The sequence below is a fragment of the Gobio gobio genome (genome assembly GCF_949357685.1).
Source record: "Gobio gobio genome assembly, chromosome: 18".
Taxonomy (NCBI): Eukaryota; Metazoa; Chordata; class Actinopteri; order Cypriniformes; family Gobionidae; genus Gobio; species Gobio gobio.
Genome location: NC_137111.1, coordinates 4,928,523 through 4,942,046, shown reverse-complemented (window position 1 = coordinate 4,942,046; position 13,524 = coordinate 4,928,523). Strand labels below are relative to the sequence as shown.

Below are 13,524 nucleotides of genomic sequence, written 5' to 3'. Positions count from 1 at the left end.
TTTCCACCTCCATGCTTGACTGTAGGGATGGTTTTCATGGGCTCATAGTCAGTATTTCTCTCCCTCCAAACACGACGAGTTGAGTTGATGCAAAAGAGCTAAACTTTGAGTCTCATCTGACCACAGAATTTTCTCCCAAGCCTTCTCTGAATCATTTAGATGTTCATTGGCAAACTTCAGATAAGCCTGTACATGTGCCTTCTTGAACAGGGGGACCTTGCGGGCGCTGCAGGATTTCAATCCATTGCGACATAGTGTGTTACCAATAGTTTGCTTGGTGACTATTGTCCCAACTGCCTTGAGGTCATTAATAAGCTCCTCCCATGTAGTACTGGGCTGATCCCTCCCCTTTTCCATGATCATCCTTACCCCATGTGGCTAGATCTTGCATGAAGCTCCAGGCTGAGGGCGATTGATGGTTATTTTGTATTTCTTCCATTTCCAAATAAAGGCTGGAATGGAAGATACAGATTATGTGGACAGTTATCTTTTATACACATAATGAGCTAACATTAGGAGTACTTTCTTAAAGTGACAGGACTAATCTGGGTTCCACATGGGCACATAACCAATCTGTGGGAGGCAGAAATCTTGCTGGTTGGTAGGGGATCAAATACTTATTTCACTTGGTCAAATGCAAATCAATTAATAACCTTTATATAATGTGTATTTTCTGGATTTTTTGTTGTTGTTGATATTCTGTCTCTATCCGTTAAAATAAACCTACGATACAAATTATAGACCCTTCATTTCTTTGTAAATGGGCAAACTTACAAAATCAGCAGGGGATAAAATAATTATTTTCCCCACTGTATATAGACTAAAAACAATTTTTGTACCAGGCTGTAAACATATTTTTTATGCTGTAAAGTTGGGCACTTTAACATGGGGGAGATACAGATTTGACCCCCTTTTAGAGCCTGTCTCTAGCGGCCAATCAATGATTTGCAGTTTAAGTCACTGGCTTCAAGAGAGAGACCAGAAGGTTGACGCTCGGATCAAACACATCTTGCCTTAACGAGATGCCTCCAGGGTGCCTAGGGCACCTGCGGCTGCCACCCCAGATCCACCGCTTGGTCACACAGCCTGCCGCCTTGACAAGATGGAGACAAACCTCTTGCCTCCTCATATCCTTCCGCAGCACACTCAGAACCCCACACAAGTCAGCGTGGCACGTTTCAAGGACACAAAGCTTCTTCCCCCACCACTGACTAGTTCCTGCCGGGTTTCACCGAGCAAGGTAGGTGTTCGAGCATATCCACAGCCACGAGATTGGGACGCACAGCTACAGCAGGTATGATGGTTGTTCCTCTGGTACCTCTGGAACATTTCTACGGGAAGGGGTTTCCTTAGAACAAGTGTCCAAGCATGTTGTGGTCACAACAGATGGTTCCAAAGTGGGCTCAGGCAATGAAGGCAATGGGCACGCATCTCCAGGCTCCTTGACAGGACCTCGGCTGCTCTAGCAAATCAGTCTCTCAGGGGAGTGGAGACTCCGCCCCAGGTGGTCCAGCTGATCTGGAATCGATTCGGCGAAGCACAGGTGCACCTTTTCGCTTCACAAGAATCCTCCCACTGCCCTCTGTGGAATTCCCTGACCAAAGCCCCCCTAAGCAAGTATGCATTTGCCCCAGTGAGCCTACTTGCGCAGACATTTTGCAAGGTCAGGGAGGATGAAGAACAAGTCTTGTTAGTTGCACCATATTGACCCAACCGGACTTGGATCTCTGAGCTCATGCTCCTTCACGACAGCCCCTCTATGGGGAATTCCCCTGAGAAAGGATCTTTCTTCTCAGGGATGGAGTACAATTTGGCACCCGCACCCAGACCTCTGGAACCTCCACGCCTGCCCCCTGGATGGGAAATGGAAGACTTGAGTGGTCTGTCACTAGCAGGGTCTCTCAGTGGTCTTGCTGGACCTGCAGAGAGCTCTCTTTGAGCCGCTGGAGTCAGCTAAGTGCCCTCCTGACCGTGCTCACTTCCATTAAGAGGGTTGGAGACCCAAAGATGGTCTCTGTCAGTGAAACATGCCATGAGTTCAGTCCAGCATACTCTCACACAGGGCTTGACATTAACACTCGCCAGCCCGCCATTTGCGGGTGAATTTCAGCAGTGGCGTGTAACACTCTCACTAGCCACTTTGGTAGGTTGAATTTTATTGTAGTCTTCTCAAAAGTCAAAAGGCATTTGTTATAATCACGTTGCACATTATAACCAATCACAAGTGATTCTTTTGAGCTTATGAATGCAATATATAATAATCAGAGGCGTTCCTATTAGTCATCGCTGAAACACCAGAGTTTTGTTCAGAGCGTGCTCTCACTCACTGAAATCTGCACTCTCATCATAAACATCAAAGCAGAGATGTGCCTGCGATGTACGTATGGGATGCATTCATCATACAGTGATTGACTGTTTGTGTTCTATTTCATCAGAAAAGATCAAGCAGAACCACAGTGCATCTGATGTGACTGGCATAAAGTTGGCTTGACGTTAGATGCTCGATAGTCCCCAAGTGGTACGAAGGACTATACGGCATGCATGGGGCGTTCGGTAGATTATGACGTTGTGAGTGCCTTTGTTACATACAGGGGCATGCCAAGATCTGCATTACCGAACATTGTAACTCAGTTCAGAGCTGTGGCATTTCCCATAGGGACACCTAGTATTGTCATTTCGACACAACATCAAAGTGACTGACAGATAGGGAACGTCTTGGTGTAACTTCTGTTCACTGATGTTGTGTCCCTGCTGTCACAGTGCTGAAATATCTGATGAATGGCCTGGACACGCTCTCGGGCCCTTCTGCATAAACCTGAAGGAGTAAATGTGACACTCGCTCTGCTCCGAAGAACAAATCTGAAAGAGTGGCTGCACGCTGCTCCTTATACACTCACCTAAAGGATTATTAGGAACACCATACTAATACTGTGTTTGACCCCCTTTCGCCTTCAGAACTGCCTTAATTCTACGTGGCATTGATTCAACAAGGTGCTGAAAGCATTCTTTAGAAATGTTGGCCCATATTGATAAAATAGCATCTTGCAGTTGGTGGAGATTTGTGGGATGCACATCCAGGGCACGAAGCTCCACCACATCCCAAAGATGCTCTATTGGGTTGAGATCTGGTGACTGTGGGGGCCATTTTAGTCCAGTAAACTCATTGTCATGTTCAAGAAACCAATTTGAAATGATTCGAGCTTTGTGACATGGTGCATTATCCTGCTGGAAGTAGCCATCAGAGGACGGGTACATGGTGGTCATAAAGGGATGGACATGGTCAGAAACAATGCTCAGATAGGCTGTGGCATTTAAACGATGCCCAATTGGCACTAAGGGGCCTAAAGTGTGCCAAGAAAACATCCCCCACACCATTACACCACCACCACCAGCCTGCACAGTGGTAACAAGGCATGATGGATCCATGTTCTCATTCTGTTTACGCCAAATTCTGACTCTACCATCTGAATGTCTCAACAGAAATCGAGACTCATCAGACCAGGCAACATTTTTCCAGTCTTCAACTGTCCAATTTTGGTGAGCTCGTGCAAATTGTAGCCTCTTTTTCCTATTTGTAGTGGAGATGAGTGGTACAGTCAAAGTTGCTCTTCTATCAGCTTGAATCAGTCGGCCCATTCTCCTCTGACCTCTAGCATCAACAAGGCATTTTCGCCCACAGGACTGCCGCATACTGGATGTTTTTCCCTTTTCACACCATTCTTTGTAAACCCTAGAAATGGTTGTGCGTGGAAATCCCAGTAACTGAGCAGATTGTGAAATACTCAGACCGGCCCGTCTGACACCAACAACCATGCCACGCTCAAAATTGCTTAAATCACCTTTCTTTCCCATTCTGACATTCAGTTTGGAGTTCAGGAGATTGTCTTGACCAGGACCACACCCCTAAATGCATTGAAGCAACTGCCATGTGATTGGTTGATTAGATAATTGCATTAATGAGAAATTGAACAGGTGTTCCTAATAATCCTTTAGGTGAGTGTATACTCGTATGCAAGGAAGTGGCACGCAAATTTCACTCACCAATTCTAATTGGCCATTTCTGAAGTTTCAGAGGTATTTGGGGCTCCCAAGTGCGACCCCTATTGTTGTCATTTCAAAACAAATAACACAAGTTACTAGCCTGATGTCGTCATACTCATATTCTAGTCAGATATGAGTCTGATACTGCTCCATTGGGCTGTGATTATGGGGGAAAATGCTTCTGCACTCAATTGGATAGACCTATAACCAATCAGAGCGACGCATAGCTGTCAACAGAACTCAACTGCACTCACGCTGGAAGAAGTAGAAGTAGAAGATGATGAGTATAAAGATCTTTGCTGGTGTTTTAAGAATTTAAGGATACACTGAGTACTTACCAACACGATCATCATTTTTGAGAGAAATAGTAAAGGTGAATGCATATACGAACAAGTTCTCCGTTTAGGATTAGAACAAATTCAACCCAAGCACTCTTTGGTGATGTGGATGATTACGTTCACCTGTCCATCATCGTATAAAGCCCGCCCTGACAATTTGATTGGTCCAAACAACTCTGGTTCCAGCATAGTTGCTCCACAACAGATCTAGTCCAGACCGAACTTCCCGACCTCAAATGTTGTGTGCGGGGCTAAGATCAGCTGGCATCCAGGCTAACAAGATACACTAGTAACAAAGTTTGGCTCACTCTGCATTGTGTGAATACTGAGACATACTGAAGCCAGATTGAATAATGCTGTAATTGCCTCAGAATCTTTCGCCTGAAAATGAGTGTAAACTCATGAAAAACCTTGAGTAATAGTAACACGGCATGAATGCAATGTCTCATTCCCTCTTCTCGTAGTGAAGCCCTAGTAAATACAAAACTGACTATGGTTTTACTATAGTATCTATTTATTATAGTATTCACCTCTAAATGCTGTCTTGTATAATGCTTTTTTGCAATATAATATGGTTTTATTGCTTTTATGAAATGAAGTACCAGAGATACACATGCACTATGGGAGCTATGCAGTGATGTGGTGAACAGTTCAGCACTGTTACGTGGAATATATTGTAACTCAACTGGCATGCTCTATTGACCAATCACTATCCAGGTCTGGAAGTCATCATTTTATAACCTGCATTTTACAACGGCTTTAAACATGGCCCATCCCAGTCATAATTAAGAGTCAGAACTATCCATTGTTTAATAACGCCGTTCTTTAATCTGGCCCATGACTTATCATCTGCACGAAATTTGGACTTATTTGTGACTTAGAGATCCACTGCTTGTGGATATATTTCCATTTATTATCATTCATTAATAAACTGTTTTGGTTTAGAACATCCCTAAGCACTGATAAAATCACCATTACGTGCGGCCTTGAGGGGGCTTTTGGTGTATTTAATTTCCTTTTTAAGAAACATCACTTGTTTCTGTCTGCAGATTATTACCTTAGTGACCAGAAATCATTAAATTTTCATCATTACTCGCTCATTGAGCTCTATTGAGCCTGCGGCGGTTTCACTAATTAAATGTGTGAAGAAACATCACAAGCACAATTGTCTAGGATTTGTGCTTTTGTGAAATTTCTAATTGAGTGGATTTAGCTAGGATATCATTTTGCAGTTTGAATAAAACTCCCACCTTTAACATTTCCATACATTTGTGAATGGTCTTATGAACAAAATGATGATTTTCTTAAAACAAAACGCATATACCATGCATCCAATTGCATAAGTAACTAGATCAGAAATACAAATGTGATGGCTTGAGAAAGGTTGAGCACAAAGTTTGAAGAAGTTTTAACAGCTTAAAGTTCAATGGTTTTCAGTTTAAAGTTGTTTTAATACTTAAAGCTTAAAGGTTTTGAAGACAATACATACAGACAGACATGCATGCTAGCGTGTTTTAGCATGTTGTTAACACATTTTAGATTGTTTCTTGAGTGTTTTTAGAAGGAATTGGCACATTTTTAGCATGTTTTAGCACGAATTAACATTGCTAACATGATTTAGCATTTTGCTAACATGATTTTGCATTTTTCTAGCTTAATTTAACATATTGTCAGCATGTTTTGCACAATTTCCCACCCCAAACCACTTCTGTGCACTATATAGGGGATAGGTAACAATCAGACAGTGCACTATATAGGGGATAGGTAACAATCAGACAGTGCACTATACAGGGGATAGGTAACAATCAGACAGTGCACTATATAGGGGATAGGTAACAATCAGACAGTGCACTATATAGGGGATAGGTAACAATCAGACAGTGCACTATACAGGGGATAGGTAACAATCAGACAGTGCACTATATAGGGGATAGGGAACGATCAGACAGTGCACTATATAGGGGATAGGGGACGATCAGACAGTGCACTATATGGGGGATAGGGAACGATCAGACAGTGCACTATATAGGGGATAGGGAACGATTAGACAGTGCACTATATAGGGGATAGGGAACGATTAGACAGTGCACCCTGTCTTCCTGTTTCAGTGGAAATTACGTCATCACATTATATAGTCCACTGTCTGATTGTTACCTATCCCCTATATAGTGCACATAAGTGGTTTGGGGTGGGAAATTGTGCAAAACATGCTGGCAATATGTTAAATTAAGCTAGAAAAATGCAAAATCATGTTAGCAAAATGCTAAATCATGTTAGCAATGTTAATTCGTGCTAAAACATGCTAAAAAATGTGCCAATTCCTTCTAAAAACACTGTCTGATTGAATAATGCTGTGCGTTTCAAGGCACTTCAGTGGGACTTTAACTACCCCAACCTATACCCTACCTATAACTTCTCCCTAATATCTGAGGGAAATAATAGGGGACTAAGAATGATGTAGAACCCTTTGATGCTTCTACTTGGTGAAATCACGTTCACAAACATACGTAAATAACATGGACATAAACCTACAATTGTTTTAACCCATATTGTGGGTCAAATGGACAAACTCAACCATTTGGTTAAAAATGTAATTTAGCTGGCTTTGTCCATATTTGACCCAAATTTGGATTGAAACAGCCGGGCATTTTTTGAGTGTTTTATTTTTAAAGCACTTTCACAATACACATTCACAGAGAATGCTTGTTACAAAGACATCATTACTGTGTAAATACAATGGTATATGGTATTTGAATTGGCAGTCATTCAATAAAACAAAACATATCAATTATTAATACAGGTACATTTGCGTCCCACTTTGCATATTTATGCACTATGCCATTTTGTAGCATAAATAGTGTAAATTGTGTGTTCACTGAAAATTCCAACAAGAAAAGGTTCACTTTAAAAACCGGGATAATGCCCTTAATTAACCGAAAAAACTGTGGAATGTTGGACACTTGATGCACAGTGGCGATCAGACCATGATATTTGATGACAAAAACTTACCAACTCGTAGATTAGACACATTGAGTACATAGTGCAAATATCATCACTTAAGACATGCTAATTTGTAGGTTCATCATTTTGTTCAGGGGGTGTACTAGAATACACTGTAAAAAAAAAATCAGGTCTCCAATTGAAAGTTTTCAAGTGACCGATCACATATACATTTTTCAGTTGGCCAAATTGAATTTTTGAATTTTTGAAATAATGATGCATTTAAAAGTAAATGGCCAAACTCCCTTTATAAAAATTCACTTTGTTGTTGCAGATGAAATATACCACGGATAACATGAAATACATATTTTTTATCAGGTTAAATGTTGATTACTAGTCACTCGAACATCTTAATCTAAACCTCTCTAAATGTTGGCACAACCGCCATATTTGTAGTTTTTTTTATTGTGTAGCTTATTTGTAGTTCTGAACTGAATCCTCCCCCAAAGCGCAATGGGTTGTGGGCAATATTAGCCGTTATGGTGTGCACGGATCCACACTTTTCAACATACTATGCTTTGGTTCTAATCTCACATACTATTTAAGATGGATAGTATGAACACTGGGACGCAGGGATGGAGTGAGTGAAGAAAAGACTGAGGCCGGCTGGCCAATCAGAGCTTTGCTTTTCAGGTTTTAAAGAAACCAGAACTTCACAACCACAATAGTGTCAGTGTCATTGTCATTTACATGACAACAGTGTCCTAAAGTGGAAGTGTTTTTCTTTTGTGTTTTTCGTGTCCAAATGACAACGTTGTCAAAACAACTCCGGGTCCAGGCCAGTAGATGGCGATGTCACTTTGTAAAGAAATACTACGAGCCAATAGCATTATGTCGCTGCTTTCACAAATTCGCAGGGTTTTTTTGTAGTTTACTCAAAGATGGAATGTGCACTTTGATAACCATTTTCAAAAGTTTGCGTTTTAGGACCCTAAAATGTCGTTGTCGTGTAAATGACCAGGCCAAAATGCATAAAAAGATTGAAGTTTTTAGTTAAACAGTGTTCAGACCGAGGGTGAAACCGCGCAGGCATTATGCAGATGAATGTAACATTATATAACAGTGGCGTAGCTACAGTACGCAATGGAAATGGAGCGATTCACTTCCTTTGACGTGGACTTTGTCAAGTCAAGTCATCTTTATTTCTCCAGCTCTTCACACACAGATGCTTCAGCTTCACACTGATGAGAGGAAATTAATTTAGTTTTAGATGAAAAGCTACAGTACGTTTCTGATGTATTAATTTCTGTTGTAAAAACTGATTTCAAAATGTAAAAACGCATGTAAAAAACTACAACCCCAAATCAGAAAAAGTTGGGACAGTATGGAAAACGAAAAAAAACAAAACAAAAAAGAAGTGATTTCTAAATTTACTTTGACTTGTATTTCATTGCAGACAATATGAACACAAAATATTTCATGTTTTGTCTGGTCAACTTCATGTCATTTGTAAATATGCATCCTTTCCTGTCATTCAGACCTGCAACACATTTCAAAAAAAGTTGGGACAGTAAAGCATTTGCCACTTTGTAATGTTGCCATTCCTTTTCACAACACTTAAAAGACGTTTAGGGACTGAAGACAGCAAGTGATGAAGTGTTTCAGGTGTAATTTTGTCCCATTATTCCTGCAAACAAGTCTTAAGGTGGGCAACAGTACGGGGTCTTCCACACATTCTCTATTGGAGACAGGTCGGGACTGCAGGCAGGCCAGTCAAGTACCCGTACCCTCTTCCTCCGCAGCCAGGACTTTATAATGTGTGCAGAATGTGGTTTTGCATTGTCTTGTTGAAATATGCATGGACGTCCCTGGAAAAGATGTCTTCTTGAAGGCAGCATATTATGCTCCAAAATCTCTATGTACTTTTCAGCATTAATGGTGCCTTCACAGAAGTGCAAGTTACCTTTGCCAAGGGCACTGACACAACCCCATACCATGACAGACCCTGGCTTTTGGACTTGTTGCTGGTAACAGTCTGGATGATCCTTTTATTCTTTAGTCCGGAGCACACGGCGTCCATTCCTCCCAAAAAATACCTGAAATACTGATTCATCTGACCACAGTACACGTTTCCACTGTGTGATGGTCCATCCCAGATGCCTCCGAGCCCAGAGAAGTCGACGGCGCTTCTGGACACTGTTAACATTGGGCTTCCTTTTGGCACAGTACAGTTTTAACTGGCATTTGTGGATGTAACTACGTATTGTGGTACTTGACAAAGGTTTGCCAAAGTAGTCCTGAGCCCATGTGGTGATATCGCTTCTAGATGACGATTCTTGATGCAGTGCCGCCTGAGGGATCGGAGATCACGGTTGTTCAGCTTAGGCTTGCGCCCGTGTCCTTTACGCATTGAAATTCCTCCAGATTCCTTGAATCTTTTAATTATGTTATGCACTGTTGAATGTGAAATATCCAAATCTCTTCCTATCTTTCTTTGAGGAACATTGTTTTTAAACATTTCAATAATTTTCTCACGTATTTGTTGGCAAACTGGCGATCCTCTGCCCATCTTTGCTCCTGAAGGATTAGACCTTTCTTGGATGCTGCTTTTGTACCAAATCATAATTACAATCACCTGTTGACATCACCTGTTTCAAATCACATCATTATTTAACCATTTTACCTCATTACTAGCCCTAAATTGCTCCTGTCCCAACTTTTTTTGAAATGTGTTGCAGGTCTGAATGACAGGAAAGGATGCATATTTACAAATGACATGAAGTTGACCAGACAAAACATGAAATATTTTGTGTTCATATTGTCTGCAATGAAATACAAGTCAAAGTAAATTTAGAAATCAAAAATTAGGAATCAAAAAATTAAAAGCGCATTTAAAAAGAAATAACAAGCATGATTTCATCTCTTAAATGCCTTAGTGTGTGTTTTGGTCACAATTTAGACTTTTTGAAATCTGATTCCAGCTTTTTATCTCATAATTAGGACATTAAATCATAATCTCACAAAATCATATTTTCAACATTTTATCTTATAATTATGACTTAGCATGTCATATTTTTGACTTTTTATCTAATAATGAGGACTTTTACAATCATATTTTCAACATTTTATCTAATAATTATGACTTAGCATGTCATATTTTTGACTTTTTATCTAATAATGAGGACTTTTAAAATCATATTTTCAACATTTTATCTAATAATTATGACTTAGCATGTCATATTTTTGACTTTATCTAATAATGAGGACTTTTAAAATCATATTTTCAACATTTTATCTTATAATTATGACTTAGCATGTCATATTTTTACTTTTTATCTCACTATTATGACTTTGTAAATCATATTTTCAACATTTTATCTTATAATTATGACTTTATGATAATTGCAATGAGCTGTTCAGTAATATAGTTGAATATTTAATGTCCCTAATATTTTAACATAACATATAACATAATAGCTTCCCTTTAACAAATCTCCATCATTTGTTCCAGTGCTGAGTGATTGTGTGAGTGCTTAGACATGCATGTATTAATGTTTTGTAGCTGCTGGTAATCTTGTTGAATCACCCGTGACTCAGGTCTCTCATCAACAGGAGGATGAAGTGGAAGTTCAACTGGTCAAGCAGTCCCAACACATCTGGACTAAGAAGCTAAACTCCATGCACAAATAAAACCACTTTTATACAGTCTTCATGATATTAAAGTTTTAAATCCCCCTCATTTCATTTTCCTCTTGACCATATTTGACAGTAAATCTCATCTCAACATTATTTATTACTGAAACATTCATCTCTAAACATTTGTTAGATGTAATCTAATCTGTCTAAGCCATTTAATTATTTTAATTTAAAGAGTCATTGTTTAATAATAACTTTTTAAATATCTTCATTCATCATAACTTACAGTGGGGAGAATCAGTATTTGATACACTGCTGATTTTGCAGGTTTGCCCACTTACAAAGCATGCAGAAGTCTGTAATTTTTATCATAGGTACTCTTCAACTGTGAGAGACGGAATCTAAAAATCCAGAAAATCACATTGTATGATGTTTAAGTAATTAATTTGCCTTATATTGCATGACATAAGTATTTGATACATCAGAAAAGCAGAACTTAATATTTGGTACAGAAACCTTTGTTTGCAATTACAGAGATCATGCGTTTCCTGTAGTTCTTGACCAGGTTTGCACACACTGCAGCAGAGATTTTGGCCCACTCCTCCATACAGACCTTCTCCAGATCCTGCTGGGCAACACGAACTTTCAGCTCCCTCCAAAGATTTTCTATTGGGTTCAGGTCTGGAGACTGGCTAAGTCACTCCAGGACCTTGAGATGTTTCTTACGGAGCCACCCCTTAGATCCCCTGGCTGTGTGTTTCGGGTCGTTGTCATGATGGAAGACCAGCCACGACCCATCTTCAATGCTCTTACTGAGGGAAGGAGGTTGTTGGCCAAGATCTGGTGATATACATGACCCCATCCATCCTCCCCTCAATGCGGTGCAGTCGTCCTGTCCCCTTTGCAGCATCCCCAAAGAATGATGTTTCCACCTCCATGCTTCACGGTTGGGATGATGTTCTTGGGGTTGTACTCGTCCTTCTTCTTCCTCCAAACACGGCGAGTGGAGTTTAGACCAAAAAGCTGTATTTTTCTCTCATCAGACATTTACATTTACATTTAGTCATTTAGCAGACGCTTTTATCCAAAGCGACTTACAAATGAGAGCAATAGAAGCAACTACAACAGTCAGAGGCTACAGTATGCAAGTGCTGTAACAAGTCTCAGTTAATCTAACACAGAACACACAGGATTTTTTTTTTTTTTTTTTTTTTTTTTTTTTTTTTTAAATAAATTAGACAGACAGAAAAATGAATAGAATGTTAAGTGCTATTCTTGATTGGTCAGGTGCTGCTGGAAGAGATGCGTCTTTAGATGTTTTTTGAAAATGGCTACAGACTCGGCTGCTCGAATTGAGATAGGCAGGTCATTCCACCAGGTGGGGGCAGTCCAGGAAAAGGTCCGTGACAGTGATTTCATGCCTCTCTGGTATGGCACCACAAGGCGTCGTTCACTGTAGAACGCAAACTCCTGGACCACATGACCTTCTCCCATTCCTCCTCTGGATCATCCAGATGGTCATTGGCAAACTTCAGACGGGCCTGGACATGCGCTGGCTTGGCAGGGGGACCTTGCGTTGCGCTGCAGGATTTTAATCCATGACGGCGTAGTGTGTCACTAATGGTTTTCTTTGAGACTGTGGTCCCAGCTCACTTCAGGTCCTGCCGTGTAGTTGTGGGCTGATCCCTCACCTTCCTCATGATCACTGATGCCCCACGAGGTGAGATCTTTCATGGTGCCCCAGACCGAGGGAGATTGACCGTCATCTTGAACTTCTTCCCTTTTCTAATAATTGCGCCAACAGTTGTTGCCTTCGCACCAAGCTGCTTGCCTATTGTCCTCTAGCCCATCCCAGTCTCGTGGTCTACAATTTTATCCATGATGTCCTTACACAGCTCTCTGGTCTTGGCCATTGTGGAGAGGTTGGAGTCTGTTTGTTTGATTGAGTGTGCGGACAGGTGTCTTTATACAGGTAATGAGTTCAAACAGGTGCAGTTAATACAGGTAATGAGTGGAGAACAGGAGGGCTTCTTAAAGAAAAACTAACAGGTCTGTGAGAGTAATTCTTACTGGTTGGTAGGTGATCAAATACTTATGTCATGCAATAAAATGCAATTTAATTATTTAAAAATCATACAATGTGATTTTCTGGATTTTTGTTTTAGATTTCGTCACTCACAGTTTAAGTGTACCTATGATACAAATTACAGACCTCTACATGCTTTGTAAGTAGGAAAACCTGCAGAATCGGCAGTGTCTCAAATACTTGTTCTCCCCACTGTATATATCTTCATCATAACCTATAGGTCAACTGGAATTATTCATAATTCATAATCTGCTGCTATTATGACATCCCATCAAATCAGAGAGAATTGAATCAATTTATAAAACTCTATAGTGTAATTCATATATAGACTTTTGAGTGGGATTCTGCACTCTAAAAAATGCTGGGTTGTTTCAACCCACGCTCAGGTCAAATATGGACAAACTCAACCGTTGGGTTTAAAAAAAGAAAGAAGAACCAATCAAAGAAGAACAAATAAAAAAACATTTAAATCAACCTTTGGGT

The 13,524-nt window shown here is 40.3% G+C and overlaps 1 protein-coding gene across 1 annotated transcript in view; it reads right to left on the bottom strand.

Annotated features, from left to right (window-relative positions):
* Window positions 1–378: 378 nt before the first annotated feature.
* The window catches only part of lrrc1 (leucine rich repeat containing 1), a gene marked incomplete at its 3' end in the record, with an annotated part of 80,937 nt that continues 67,791 nt past the window's right edge, over window positions 379–13,524 (bottom strand). The window contains 1 exon segment of the mRNA XM_079843540.1: window positions 379–452. Within this exon segment, the coding sequence (XP_079699666.1) occupies window positions 379–452 (74 nt within the window).